The following is a 14,966-nucleotide window of genomic DNA, read 5'->3' as shown; positions in this document are numbered from 1 at the left end:
ACCACAATAGCAACAGGTTGAATGGAAGAGCAAACAAAGCAAAGATTTCCAGCCTACCGAATTCCAAATAGTAACCAAGAATTTACCAGTGCCTGGAGATTTTAAGTCAGGCTAGCCAGATCACTAATAAAAAAAGACTGTTGAAATAGCTAAATTCTTAAATTCTTATTTCCAAATTTCTGTAAACACCCATTTAACAAATAAGGAAATGGATCTTTGGAGAAGTAGAATGATGGTCCAAGGCACACACATGCTGATTAGTCTGGGTCTGGAACACAGGAAAAGGGTTTACTTGTAAAGAATGTATATTAGCTCCTTACTGCTGCATTGCAACTCACTCTAAAACTTAGTCAAAATAAGAATCATCACTTAGTCTCTTTGGCAATTTCTTCTGGTCAGGAACCTGCGAACTCCTCGGTTGGGCAATTCAGGATCGTCTTCCATGAGATGCGGTCTAAAGGGTTGCCTGGGACCGGAGAATCCACTTCTAGGTGGCTCACTTCTGGCTGGTAAGGAGTCTCTCTACACGGCTGTTCAAATGCCTGCAGGACATGACCACTGTCTTTCCTCATAAGGAGGAATCCAAGAGACCAAGACAGAAGTAGCAATGCTCTCTATGATCCAGCCCTGCAAGCCACACATCATCACCTTGGCCATATTCTATAGTTAATAGATGCCCGTCCGGTTTCAGTACCAGCTCTGACCACCTGCCAGATGTATTACTTTGGGCCAGCACCAAAATTCCGAGTCTCTGTTCCCTCGTTTATAATATAAAAATAACAATTTCCTTTTGGGGTTGTTTTCAACATAAACCAGTATAACAATATCAAAGTTTGCTTAGTACAATGAGCTGCTCCACAATGCACATTACTTAGACGTGATTTCGCTTTCTCAAGGAGCCTGTCTCTAGTTCGCCTCATTCTTGCCAAGTTTTAACTCCAAACATCCCTTTTTTCCAACCCGCGGAGAGTCACTCCCTGCCCGTCCTACCCTAACCGGGATCCCAAGTTGGACTATCCAAAGGCGGAACTCTAGTTCCAGGGACGGCTCTGGTGCCCGGAAGGCATTGGGACACGGACCGGAAGTGGGTTCGCAACTCTTTTCCGATCACGGAGGGCAACGGCAGGCGCCCGGCGGGACGTTCCCGGGAGGCTTGTGGCCGGGCTCGCGGCTGCAGCGTGGAACTCCTTGAAAGCAGAGCCGCGGGGAGCCGGGAAGAGGAACGGGGCAAGCCCTCCCCGGCCACTCCATGCCTGGTTGGAGGCTGCTGGCTCAGGCCAGCGGCCAGGTGCTGGGCTGCAGCGCGGGCGGCCTGGGTGCTGCCCGGGCCTCGGCAAACAGGTGGGTGGGCTAGAGACGGTGTGTGGGGTTTAGTCCCTGCAAAGCACAGACCTGGAGCAGTGCCGTGGCCGGGTGCGGAGGGGTCTGCCCTGGGTGGGGGAGGGAGGGACTCTACCAGACCGCAGGCACAGAGGAGTGAGGAGCGTTACTCCAAGGAAGTGTGCATTAAAGGAGTGAAAGGGGGCATTTGTTTTTGTTTGTTTTTAATGTTTATGAGCCAGCGACTAGTGGAGACTATTACCAACAGCAATAATATTATCTACCAATTACTGGGCGTTTTCTGTGTACTGAATGCTTTGTTCGGTATATTAGGCGCCTTAGCTTGTAGCCTCCCGAGATAGAATTGCTATTGTTACTCGTTTCACAGACACTGTCATTATTCCGTACTCTCAGGATTGCAGTTTGCAGATAAAACGGAAGCTTGGGGAAGTAACTTACCCAAGGTCACTCAACTAATTAGTGTAAAACTGGGACTCTAACCTGGAGTTCGAGTCTAGCACCTGACAAGGAAAGGTAGATCGGTGACAGAAAGCCTTACTTCTTTTCTGAGCCTCCGTGCAAGAATTACACACCTCCTTCCCCATACAAGGCCTTCCTTGGTGTGTTCACGTGCTCAGAGATCATGCCTTTAATGGATCTTCTGAGCCTAGGCCTGCCCTTGCTGGAAAGAGGTGAGCTTATCAGAGATCAGCGTCCCACAGTCTGCCACCTTCATTGGATGTGAACTATTAAAGTACACATACAGATGGGTCAGTGGCTTCTCCAATGTCTAGGTAGGACAGCTCTGTTAGAAATTGGTTTATACCAGAGGAGATGAAGACCTTTTACACTAGGGTAATCATTAATAGTTAAAGTGTAAGCCCCATTACTATCATAATGAATGTCAGGGGGAAAAAAAAACTTGCACAGATTCCAAATCCTTTCCTAAGGCCCAGACTACCTTTACAACTCATATGGCTTCCTTTCCCCACATTAAATGGGGGAACTTTTTATATTTTGATTTCTTTTCTAATTTTTATTTTTACAGAACGGACATCTGGCTTTTGGCTAGAGGTCTCCATGGCAAGAGTGGTACTTGGTGGGATGAGCATCTCTCTGAAGAAAATGTCCCGTTTGTTAAGCAGTTGGTATCTGATGAAAATAAAGCCCAGTTAGCAAGTAAACTGTGCCCTTTGAAAGATGAACCATGGCCCCTACATCCCTGGGAACCAGGTAGTTATTTTATTTTTGATGGTTTCTCATTTCCTAGTTAACTGTGTGGCTGGAGCATTCAAAATCATGGTGACTGCTGGATGAATTTATCATCTCTTGAATTTACTTTTCATGTCTTAAGTGTGTCTGTTTCATTGTGGTTTGGTTTGCAAGGTTATTTCTAGCATGCTGGTCTACTATTAGTAAAATGTCTGATGGTAATCAAGACTTCCTGAAGAAGCTGTTTTGTAGCTGAAAGGAAAATAGTTCTGCATATGTTTTCTTATTTCCTTCAGATAAATATATGTGTGTGTGTGTGTGTGTGTGTGTGAGTGTGTGTGTGTATAAAATAAATAGGGAAGAAAATCTGGAGGAGTAGGATCTAGACTACACTGGGTCATGCAGATGTTTTCAGTTGGAGTGTTCTAGCACTCTAGGTTTGCCAAGCAAAACCCTAGAATCAGCTTCTTTTGCATAGTAGAGTCCTAACCCCATCTGTAGCCATACCAAGAATAAGACCTGTCCTGTTGAGAGTGTGGTCTTTGGTTGGGGTTTATTGTGACAGTTGAATTATGTAGTGATCAGAAGTTCTAGGGACGCCTGGGTGGCTCAGTTGGTTGAGCATCTGCCTTCAGCTCAGGTCATGATCCCTGGGTCCTGGAAACTAGTGCTGTAACAAGCTCCTTGCTCTGCAGGGACCTGCCTGCCATCCCCCTGCTTGTGCATGCATGCTCTCTCTCTCACACACACACACACAAATAAATAAAATCTTAAAAAAATTCTTAGCGGAGCAACTTTACTAACTTAGGCAAGAAATCTAAGTGGCATGGTGGAGGCTGACCTATTTTAGCAACTTGACCCCTTGTGTCATCCTTTAACACCAGCTAAGTTCTTAGAATTTGAATAGATGTTTTCTAGTTAATGGGGTTAGATATGAATTGATACTAGAAAAGCAAAGCGTAATGATGGATTTATCATGTCCTCTATGAATACCATTGTTTTTAAAATCAGACTCTCAGTTTACCTATTTTCCTTATTTAGCACAGTTCTCATATATTTATTCATTATACAGAGATTTATTAAGTAACAGTTTGCTACCCAGCCATGGTTGAAATCTCTTACATTTCTAAGAACAGTAGTGTTTTACTCTTTGAATATGTTAGCATGTTTCTTAACTGATGCTCGTATTGACATCACAGTGTAGGAGATAATATTTACTTCATGTTAGTCAATGTTGAAAAAGTTTGTAATAACACTGATTTGCTTTTAATTACCAGGTTCCTCTAGAGTAGGCCTTATTGCACTGAAGCTGGGTATGATGCCTTTATGGACCAAAGATGGTCAAAAGCATGTGGTTACATTACTTCAGGTGAGAAAGAAAGAGAGGATGTAACAGATCTGTATGTGTGCCAAAATCTATTTGTGCAAACCTGAAAGAACAGTATTTGTATCCTGAAACATGTGACTGTGTGATGAAGAATGGGCTAATGTCAGGCATAAATACAATTAAAGAACTTTACTTCTGTTTCAGTGAATGTTTCACTCTTGCTTGAGTGGTGGTTTTCTTGATGCTGTCATAAGGTTAACTACGAGCATGAATAATAAAAAAAAAATGTTCGTAACCTAGCTTCTCACAGGTGTGCCGGTTGAATTCATAATTGGAAAGTCTCAGTCCCATCTTGTTTTCATTCTTTTAACTGGAAATTAAAATTTTGATCTCTTTGCTAACTTAGAATGTAACATTCTTGTCTGGAGAGGCAGTGTTTTGTTCTCTGAGATAAAACAAACTCTAATGGTTAATAATGTGGTCCCTGAGACCAGAATCTGACTTTATTTTTTTTATTTTTTTACTTTTTTAAACTTTATTTATTTATTTGACAGAGAGAGATCACAAGTAGGCAGAGAGGCAGGCTCCCTGCCGAGCAGAGAGACTGATGTGGGGCTTGATCCCAGGACCCTGAGGTCATGACCTGAGCCAAAGGCAGAGGCTTAATCCACTGAGTTACTCAGGTGCCCGAATATCTGACTTTAGATCTTGTTTCTGCCACTTTCTGGCTAGGTTCCTTGGAACATTCTGCCTCCTCTGCAAAAGATATAATTGTATTTGGTAAAAGAAATAGTTATTACCTATACCTAAACCTCAAAGGTTTTTGTGAGGGTTGCACAAGGAAATAAATATCAAGCACTTAAAACAGTGTTAAATGTCCAGTATACATTGGCTGCTGTTGTCTTTATGATTATTATTAGAGAAATTACTGATAGTGTTAGGAGGCCATCATTCCCCAAATCAGTTTGGACACCTGAGTTCATCTTTGGGGTCTCGTCTTAGACAAGTGATTAGACAGATGTTGGTGATTAAAATGAGAGCTCATGCACAGAGGCCCAGAGGCCTACAAGTCTTAGGATGGTTTTATTGACTCTGACTGATCAAAGAGAAGATTATAAGTTCCTAAAACTCTAGGGAACTTAGGGAGCTTTCAGGAAAGACTGGTGGTATTGTACATTGGTACAACCACTTCAGAAAACTGCATAATTATGTGGTTAAAGTTGAGACAGGTGAATCTTGTAGTATAGCAGTTCCAATCCTGAGTGTTAGTAGAAAACTTGAACTTTATTACTTTACAACGATGTTCACAGCAGTGTTGTTCTTAGTACTCCAAAACTGGAAATAACCCAAATGTCCAGTAGCAGAATGGAAGAATAAGTCATGGTATTCATGTAACAGAATGCAGGATAGCAATGAAAATGAACAGAAGAGAGTTAACACACAGCATTGTGGATGAAACTTAGTAATATAAACAAGTGAAAGAAGTAAGACAGAAAAGTACAACCTGATTCTGTTTTTACAAAGTCTAAGGCAGGCAACAATAAACTACATGCTTTCAAAGGTAGCAACTGTAAGGAAAAATAAGTAAATGATTACCATGTATCAAGAATAGTATTTATTTCCAGGGCAGTGCTTCTCAAACTTTAGTGAGCCTTAATCACCTAAAAGGGTTATAAAAGAAGGATATTCTGATTCAGTTGGTCTGTGCTGGGGCATGAGGACCAGCATTTTCACCAGGTTCCTAGGTGATGTTGATGATGCTTGTTTGAGGACCACACTTTTGAGAACCACTGCTCTAGGGGTTTAAAAAAAAAAGGTGGGGTGGGAGATTACTAGGAAGAGACACACAGAGGCTTTGTAGATTCTACTACTCGACATGGGTGGCGGTAAATCGTATTTTCTTCATAAATACTCATTCTGTTGTGTAGAATGTTTATGTTATGTTTTAGGCACTCTTCTGTATGTGTTGTCTGTGTGCTCTGTACTTGATTTTTTTTTTTCTAAAGTTATTTCTGTATTTTAAGATTGTGGTTGGTGTTAGAGGAATGATGGATAAATTAATGTTAGGGAATCCCTAATTGTTCTATGGCTTTTAGTGTGGCTGGTATGATATGCTAAAATGTATCTTAGCACATACTTAGTTTTGTTTTGTTTTTTATATTTGTTTCCTTAGGTACAAGACTGTCACGTTCTAAAATACACACCAAAGGAAAACCATAATGGAAAACGGGCGGCCCTAACTGTAGGAGGAAAAACTGTATCACGTTTCCATGTAAGGATATGTTTTCATTCTTTAGAAGAGTACATTTCATTAATTTCAGATCTGAATTCTTTAAGTTTTGAGGCGATTCCATAGTCAAATTTGTGTTTATCCATGTAGTAAATTGTGGGTTTGAGGGAAGGCAGGCTAGTGAAGCCATTGAGCCCAGGATTCTGAGAGAATTTGAGTTTGTTCCAGTGTCTCTCCTCAGTATTTGAAATAAGTAACTTTACCCTCTGAGCTGAAGTATATGCCCATCTATTCAATGGAGATAAAAATACTAGTTACTTATGAGGTTTGTTAACAGGATTAATGAGATTACTCATATGTTCTTAGCATGTCACAGATACTCAATAGATAGTAGCTGTTTTGTCATTTATGTTTAATTTCTCATTTTTTTCTAAGTTGTCTGAATACCTGACACCAGCAACATGTGGGGACTAATTTGTGTATACTAGAAGGAACTTTTTTTTGTGCATTTTTTAATCTGACATTGTCACCATCAATGTGAGAATACAGTACAATATATCATATAATCAAGAAGTTGTTTTTATTTTCACTGCTGTGTATATTTCTCTAAGTATCTTTCATCATCAAAATTTGTAATTTTCTTAAAACACACATGTAAAACTAAAAGGTAGAGTCTGTTAAGATTTCACATAAACTGAAAACCCCACAAATTTATACCAATTCAAATACTTTCGCAAACACTGTATTTCCTAAGAAGATGCAAAATACAGTCCTTTCTTATTGCATCCATAAGAACGAATAAATTATATTCATCATGTTAACAAGAACTTTAACAGCACTGGCATCACATACAGACAGCATTGTTTTGAGTCTGTCAGCCTCCAGAACCATCCCATCATGTATACTCCCTAGGCATGATTCTCTGCAATGTGAAGAGAACCGATAACATTTCCTATGTGGGTAGAAATGGTGATGTGACAATCCTAAGATCTGAAAAAAATTTTTAAGTCCCTAGAGCACAGGAAGCACTCAGTTTAGACCCTCCTTAGAAGGAACTTTCAATACTTGGGATAGAGCTATATTAAAACCTACATCAGGTTTTTAGAAATAAAGCATTTTTCCCCCAAGTAGAATACTATTAGAATGCTAAATATATAACTTATATTTGAGAAGTCTGTGCAGTTAGTATCCTCTGTTGAATGACTAAAAGCAGAGAATTTCTAGAAATGGTGATGGTTTTCACTAGTAGGTAATGAAACATCCTCAAGTTTACTAAAACATTATGCTTATACCTAAGATAAACATTTTTTCCACTGTAAATTGTTTATGAAATGAACATGTATGGTAAATAGGAAAACTAGCAAGTATTGGACAACCAAACTCCTATTTGGTTGTCATAGTTAACTTTGTTGAGCACATATTACATGTGGATACATAACCATTAAGCCTGTTATTTAATTTCCTTAGCATCTGAGGCTAAAGAGGTTAAGGAACTCCTTCAGGGCCACCCATTGGTAAAAGATAGGGTGACAGTCAGACTTCAGATCTTACTTTCTTAATTGTATCTTAACATTCACCCTCTGGGTGCTCATAGGCTAATGGGAAAGATGAGCAAATAAATCCGCCATCCCTGTATAGGATTACACATGCAGGAAGCATGGAATAGGGGGACGACCAGTTCTGCTTGGGAAAATCCCAGAAGGTTTCACAGAGTGGAAACCAGAAAAGAAAAAGCATGTCAGCAGGAATACCTGTTTTAACATATCAGACACATTTCAAAAATCTCATTTCATCCTGGCAACAAACCTCTTAGGTATAGTATTTTTAACCCCATTTTGCAGATGGGCAAATACTGCAGCTTGGAGTTACTAGTTTCAGTTAGCTTCTGCAGAGACACATGGAAGAGAGTATGTGTGCTTGGAAAGAGAAGTGTGGTATATGAACTCTTAAGTGTGTGAGTGTGCGGGCCTGTGGGGGAAGATGGTAAAGGTCAAAGATGGACCTGTCAGGGTAGAGTGCTGAAGAGTTTAGACTTCATCGTGTAGACTCCCAGGAGCTTTCTGAATTCTTCAACTGGGGCAGTGATATTGTCAAATCATAGTCTTAGTTAATTAAATTAGAAGAATCTGGATATAGGGAGAACATTTAGGAAGTTGTTTTAAGCACTGGGGAGAGTTGCTAAAAGGCTTTTGACCCAAAGTAGTTGAATTGGGCTTGGAGAGGGCAAGAATTGTACAAGACTGGCTGAGTATGTGGTAAGGGGACACCGGCTTAGAGCAATTCCTGCGTACCTAGTTCAGTGTGGATTCTGTAACCTGGAATAGTGACAGGGAAAGGGAAGTTTTGGAAGAGGAGAGAAGTGTGTGAAGTGTTTATAGAAAATTCAGGAAGAGTTGTCCTATAAATAGTGGGATATACTGATCGGTGAGTTTAAGGTAATTAAAATTGTTGGAGTCCTATAGTTTGATAGAACTGGAGGCCATTGAGGCCTGTCTCCTAAGTGTTAGAGAAGTTAACTACTTTTGCGTATTAGGGTATTGTATAGTTTATATATATTTTAGTCTGCAATTAATTCTTGACAGTTTATTGGCTAATAATTTTGGAGTTTAAGTAGTTTCACAGTAATGAAAAGCACAGTGAAATATTTATGAAAACTTTTTAAAAAATGTCAGGTTTTTTCAGATGTTTGAATTTTTTAAATATGTAAATACATGCTAATCTTCATGTAAATAATTCTTTGCTTTGATAGATGCCTGTTTTCTCATTAATTGTACTTCTGTGTTTTTGTTAATGTTTTAGCACCACTATCTATTTTCATTGCCAATTTTGTAAATTCATGACTTTATTGCCTTGATATTTGTGAGTCAAACAAGATGTTGGGATAATCCATTCTGCTCCAACAGATCTGTAATTATTATTTCCAGAACTATGAGGTAGTGGAAAAACAAGTGGATGTGGGGTCAGGAGAGCTGAGTTCTAATTCTGACTCCTCCAATTAGCTCCCTTCACTCCACTTATTTTGAATATGTATTTTCTTACACAAGAAAACAGGGAATTGGCCTTGAAGGTTTCTAAATCCTTTTAGTTCTAAAAGTCTACATTGGTTCTCTAATGTCTTAATTCTCAAGAGAAAACAAAAGCCCCCCCCCCCCACCAAACGTATTTGGCAACTCAATTTATTCTATTTTATTACTTAGTGAGGAAGATGTCCTACAGATTTTATTAATACTAATAATTAAAATATTTTAGAAATGGGGAGCCTGGGTGGCTCAGTTGTTTAAGCGTCTGCTTTTGGCTCAGGTCATGATCCCTGGGTTGTTGTTTTTTCTTTTTTTTAAGATTTTATTTATTTGACAGAGAGAGAGACAGCGAGAGAGGGAACACAAGCTTGCAGAGTGGGAAAGGGAGAAGCAGGCTTCCTGCCAAGCAGGGAGCCTGACGCATGGCTCAGTCCTGGGACCCTGGAATCATGACCTGAGCCAAAGGCAGACACTTAGCATCTGAGCCACCCAGGCGCCCCTGATCCCAGAGTTCTGAGATTCTGGCTCCTTGCATAGTGGTGAGCCTGCTTCTCCCTCTTGTGTGCTCATCGTCTCTCTCTCTCTCTCTGTCAAATAAATCTTTAAAAAAAAATTGCAGAAATGATAGTACTTTCATACCTGAGACTGTGGTCTACATATATTAAGCTTTATTCTCTTTAGTGAATATACCACACAGCTAGGTGATTTGTTGATTATGTTGTGGTGGATTTCCAGCCACTTACCTTACACAGATTTTTTAATTTAGTTCTCTTGTATGGAAAGTGCTACAAGGGTCTTTCTTGTTTTCCAAGGTAAACATTTTCTAGGGGCATCTGGATGGCACAGTTGGTTAAGCAACTGACTCTTGGTTCCCAGCTTAGGTCATGATCTCAGGGTTGTGGGACCAAGCCCCCCGTCAAGCTCTGCTCTCCATGCGGAGTCTGCTTAAGATTCTCCCTGTCCCTCTCCCCTGCTCATGCGTGCTTTCTTTCTCTTTCTAAAATAAATAAATCTTAAATAAAAAAAGGAAAAAAGAAGATAATAAATTTTCTAGGTCCAGAGGACATGTATTAACAATATTAAGAAAAAGTTTGGTCTTTGAATGACCTTTCTTCAAATAAGATGTGAAAATGAAGTTTTAGAATTCTTCATAAGAATTTTGGTTCAGAAAGGAAAAAGATTTTCAAAACTAAAAATATACAAGCTTTCTCTTGTATAGTGTAACCTTTAGAGAAACTGCAAGTAAATTGGTTATAGAAGGTTTTAAAAACATAGACCTATGAATATAAAATATCAAATAGTTAAGTATTCTAAAATGAATTGACTGCATCAATTTTATTTATAATAGGGGTAGATCTGTTTTGTTTTCTTTTACTCTATAAAGAACTTAGGCCTCCAAGAAATTAGACTGTTTTGCTTTTGCTATTTTCGTAACTTATTATAAATAAAAACATAGGAAGTTAAGTAGCCTTAAAAGTTGATTAAATCAATTCATCTTAGGAGCAGAGAAGCATTTTCATTGTGAGAAGGATAATTGCAGAGAACTCGAAAGAGGGAGAAAAAAATGCAGCCTCGTAGATGGGATTATCCAAGTGTGACACTGCTGTCAGTCTTTTAAATTGCCTTCTGAAATCATTTATTTGGAAGTTAAAAAAAAAAAACTTCTGTTACACTGCTGCTGCTTTCAACTCAACTTGAGCTTCTGGATTTTCTCACAACTGATACCTAATTAGTTTTATGATATTTTGATTTTTAAAAGAAAATATTATTTAATTTTAATGAAATTGGGATATAATCACGAAGTATGTATTACCTTTTATGTCTCAGTCTGTAATTACTTAGATGTTTATCTTACCATTTTGTGTTTCTGAAAAAGTAGAATTTTTTTTCTTAGAAGCTTCCTCACATACTTAGAAACTGATATTAATAAAAGAATATGTTTTTAAAATCATCAGATAGAATATGTGAATGTCAAGAATAAATTTAAACTCTGTTCTACAATATAATGAATTTAAATCTGATACATCAGGAAAATAATTGCAATTTGCAGTTGCAAATGTAATCTCATTTTTAAATGAGAATTTATGTGTTTGCTTTGATATGGAGGAAGTGTGCATGATTGGAGTTAAAAAGTAGGGGCCTAGAGACTCCTGGATGGCTTAGTCAGTTAAGCATCTGCCTTCACCTCAGGTCGCGATCCCAGGGTCCTGGGATCAAGTCCTGTGTTGGCCTCCTTGCTCAGTAGGGTCTGCTTCTCCCTCTGTCCCTCACTCTTCTTGTGCTCTCTCTCTCTCTCCTCTGACAAATAAAATCTTTAAAAAATAAAAGAAAAGTAGGGGCCTTAATAAGGGTGGTGTTAAATATCTGTGTTAGATTTCAGCATGTGGTAGGCAAACGTATAGGGAATGACTGGGATGAACTTATGTCATCACTCTTGGAGGAAAGGTGGAAAGGATAGCTTCTTGAGGGAACACTGTAAGGTACAAAGCAACCTTTCGTGGGCATCCAGAGCAGGGCTTCTCAGGGTCTGTTGTATGTTTCCACTAGAGGTCCCCAGGGACTTCCTAGGGCTTGTGGGTTGATCCACAAATTAACATTACAGGCCAGTGCCACCCAATTTCATGTCTACCAAATGCAGCCTTCTCAGTAGGTTACAAAGTGGCACCAACAGCTTTTCATTTTAAACTGAAATCATCAAATAACTGAAGATTTCTGCATATTCATATATTCTGTAATTAAGACTGGCTGTGCACATACTCCATTGGATTGGGGACAGTGATGCTCGGTTTTCAGTACATCATTGGCATCGTCTTGAGTTGTTTCGGGTCTTTTAGTTGCTGCTGTTCTTGCTTTTTGTTGTTGTTGTTGTTCTTTTTGACTACAAATTACTCTTGGTTTGGTTTCGTAGTTTTGTTTCTTAAAGATCTGTTCATGTTCAGAATAAGTCATGATCTTTATTTAAGGCCTATAATTTTTAATAACCAGACTTGAAGATAACATTGTAAACACAGTGATGTTGTGTGCCAAGAACTGATGCAGCAGCGAGAGTGGAAACGTGTGACTTGGTGAGGCAAATCAGAACTTCACACACAGATGGATGTCTGTCCTCCATCTTTTGTGTCTTCACCATTCATTTAGCTCACTTCTGCAGTATATGACTTGTAACTGTGCTTAGCTCTAAAGTTACAAACATAGGTGAATAAAACAGCTCGCCATCCAGGTGCTCCAGCAGGCAGGCAAATATTCATGTAAGTTGATAAGTGTAAGGTAATGTGGACAATATTTGAGATATAGGCAAGGTCTAAAGATCGCATAGACCAAGGAGTAGTCTGCTCTGGCAGGGCTGCCCACGCAGGAATCGGGACAGGAAATATTACTGGAGCTGAGACTAGACATATATTTAACAAATTTTTAATGAGCTTTGGAGGTACAGGGTTGGGGAAGAATTACCTCCAAGAGACTGGCTTAGGCAGGCACAAGTAAGCATACATAGAGTACTGTGGTTCCTTGACCTGCAGGTGTTTCTCTTGTGATGAGAGGGGAAGTTGAGGGGGAAAGAGCATCAGGAAGGTAGATACACCTGTGTTAGTTATAGTCCCAGGAAAAAGGCACTCTTCACATCAGGAAATAGAAAGTGGAACAACTTTTTTGTCAAGTTTTTTAGCAATCTGTATCAAGAGTCTTAAGAACTAAGAAAAGGAAAAAGCCCCGGGACATTATTTTAAGGAAATGAGATATTCATAAAGTTTTCTATTCAAAGATATTTTTTATTCAAGTGTGTTTACAGTACAGAAAAAAGGGCATGGTGGAGGGAAAAACAGGTGGCAGGACCTACCAGGAGCTGGAGATGTAGCAACAACTAAAGTTTCTTTTCTCAAGAAGCTTAGATTTTGGTGAGATTGGGGATGATAAAGGGAGGCCATGGCTTAGAAGATACACAATAAAAAATGTGTATCATGACAAAGAGAAGTGCTTTGTAGACTAAGGCTGAGGGGTTTGCAAGTGACAAAGTGGTGCTATTTTAGGTAGAATAATCGGGAAAGGTAAGTTAATGTTTAGATAGAGACCCGAATAAAGCGTGGGAACAAGTCCTGCAAAAATCTGAAAAGCATTCCAGGCAGGGGGAGTAGTATGTGCATAGGATCCAAGGTTATTGTCTAATGTCTTCTTGAAATGTGAGGAATGCATTGTACCTGAAGCAGGGTGAGCCAGGAGGAGAGTAATAGATGAGGTCAGATTGGACAGAACCTTGTAGACCATGTTAAGGATTTAGGATGGATTCTGCATGAGATGGTCACCATTGTGGAGACATGATTTAGCTTGAGTTTCAAAAGGATCATGCGTGACTGGAGAATAGACAGTGGTGTCAGCAGTGTGGAAATTTGGGAACCAATTAGGAGGCTATTAATATAATCCAGGCAAAAGACAGTGGTTTGAGGGCAGGTGAGAAGTAATTGATGTGGGCTTTATTTTTAATAGAATCTGTAGGAACTGCTGGTGTGTGAGACATGGGATATGACAAAGAAAAGATTCAAAGGTATCCACAAGATTTTGGGTCCAAGCAGCTGAGTTATGGAGTTGCTATTTATTGAAGTTTGGAAAACCAGAGGAAAGCAGGTTTCCGGGGGCTAGGGGGGTGTGGGGGGGGGGAGTTGAGTTCAATTTTAGACATATCAAACTTGAGTTGCTGTATGATACCAAAGTGAAATACTGAGTTAGTGGTTGTACGAATGAATTTGTAGTTCAGAGTAGAATTTGCGATTGAAGTTAGAAATGTGGTATTGTTAGTATATGACAGAACTGAGAGCGTGCAAGTCTCAAGGATGAGTGGTCACCTGTGCCAAGCTTTGCTGGCAGAGCCAGTGAGATAAGTATTGACCAGTGTATTTGACCACATAGAGATGGTTGGTGACCTTGATAAGCACTTTGCATTGAGTATTCAGGGGCTGCAGGCACCTGATTAAAGTAGGTTTGAGAGAATGGGAAGATAGAAAGTAGATTGAGCAGAAGTTTTTTCAAGGAGCCTTGAAAAAAGGGGGAATGGAAAGGAAACTGTAGTCAAGGTTAAGTGTTGTTTGAATGTGAGTTACTGTGACATCTTTGGATAGGATAGTTCCAGTAGAAAGGGGGAAATTGGTGATTCAGAAGGCAGTGGGAACAATTTCAAGATAAAGTGGTTGAACAGGTAAGAGAGGGGTCGGATGAGTACAGAGGGAGGGATCTGACTTCTAATAAGAGCATGGACAGTTCACTTTTCATAGTGATTTCCAGCCCCAGTTTCACATCAGAATCATAGGGCGTGCTTAAAAAGCACTGACACCTGGATGACACCTTAGATCAGTGAAACGACAGTCTCCAAACAGAAGGGCCTTAACATTGGCATTTGCTAAAACTGCGCATCTCGTGCAGTCTAGCATGGGGTGTGAGGATGGGAGGGGAAGTGCTTATGTGGGCTGTTTGATTGGGTGATAAGACCTTGGGGAAATGCTCCAGTTTTTCTGGGTTTTTTTTTTTGTTTGTTTGTTTGTTTTTAGTGAAATCTCAAGCAACGTGGTTAGCTCAAAGAGGGGAGAAGGAGGGAGACATACTGGAGGTTTTAAAAGGGGTTGTGAAAAGGAAGGGGCTTTGGAGAGTGTGAGAGGAATTTAAGTAGGGAAAGGTAGGTTGGCCAGACCACATTTGGGACTCACTTTGAAGTTTGTGGTCATACATTTGAATGTGACTAGTATATTTTCTTCCAGCTGCTTGGAGCAGGTGCAGAGTAGACAGAGTGGAATTTCCCCAGATTGGGGTTCTTGATACTTAGAGCCTCCAGTCAGAATTCAAATATGAGCACAATGCTGTTTCTTTTCCTACA

General features: G+C 39.7%; 1 protein-coding gene across 1 annotated transcript in view; it reads left to right on the top strand.

Moving 5' to 3' along the window:
• Positions 1-1,078: 1,078 nt before the first annotated feature.
• MRPL3 (mitochondrial ribosomal protein L3) overlaps positions 1,079-14,966 on the top strand; it is a 41,509-nt gene continuing 27,621 nt past the window's right edge. Inside the window, exons 1-4 of the mRNA XM_032333083.1 lie at positions 1,079-1,341; positions 2,369-2,553; positions 3,810-3,901; positions 6,033-6,131. Coding sequence (XP_032188974.1) covers positions 1,250-1,341; positions 2,369-2,553; positions 3,810-3,901; positions 6,033-6,131 — 468 coding nt within the window. The 5' untranslated portion in view covers positions 1,079-1,249. The remainder of the gene's footprint in view (positions 1,342-2,368; positions 2,554-3,809; positions 3,902-6,032; positions 6,132-14,966) is intronic.

The sequence above is a fragment of the Mustela erminea genome, chromosome 1, assembly GCF_009829155.1.
Source record: "Mustela erminea isolate mMusErm1 chromosome 1, mMusErm1.Pri, whole genome shotgun sequence".
Taxonomy (NCBI): domain Eukaryota; kingdom Metazoa; phylum Chordata; class Mammalia; order Carnivora; family Mustelidae; genus Mustela; species Mustela erminea.
This window is presented reverse-complemented; position numbering and strand designations above follow the sequence as displayed.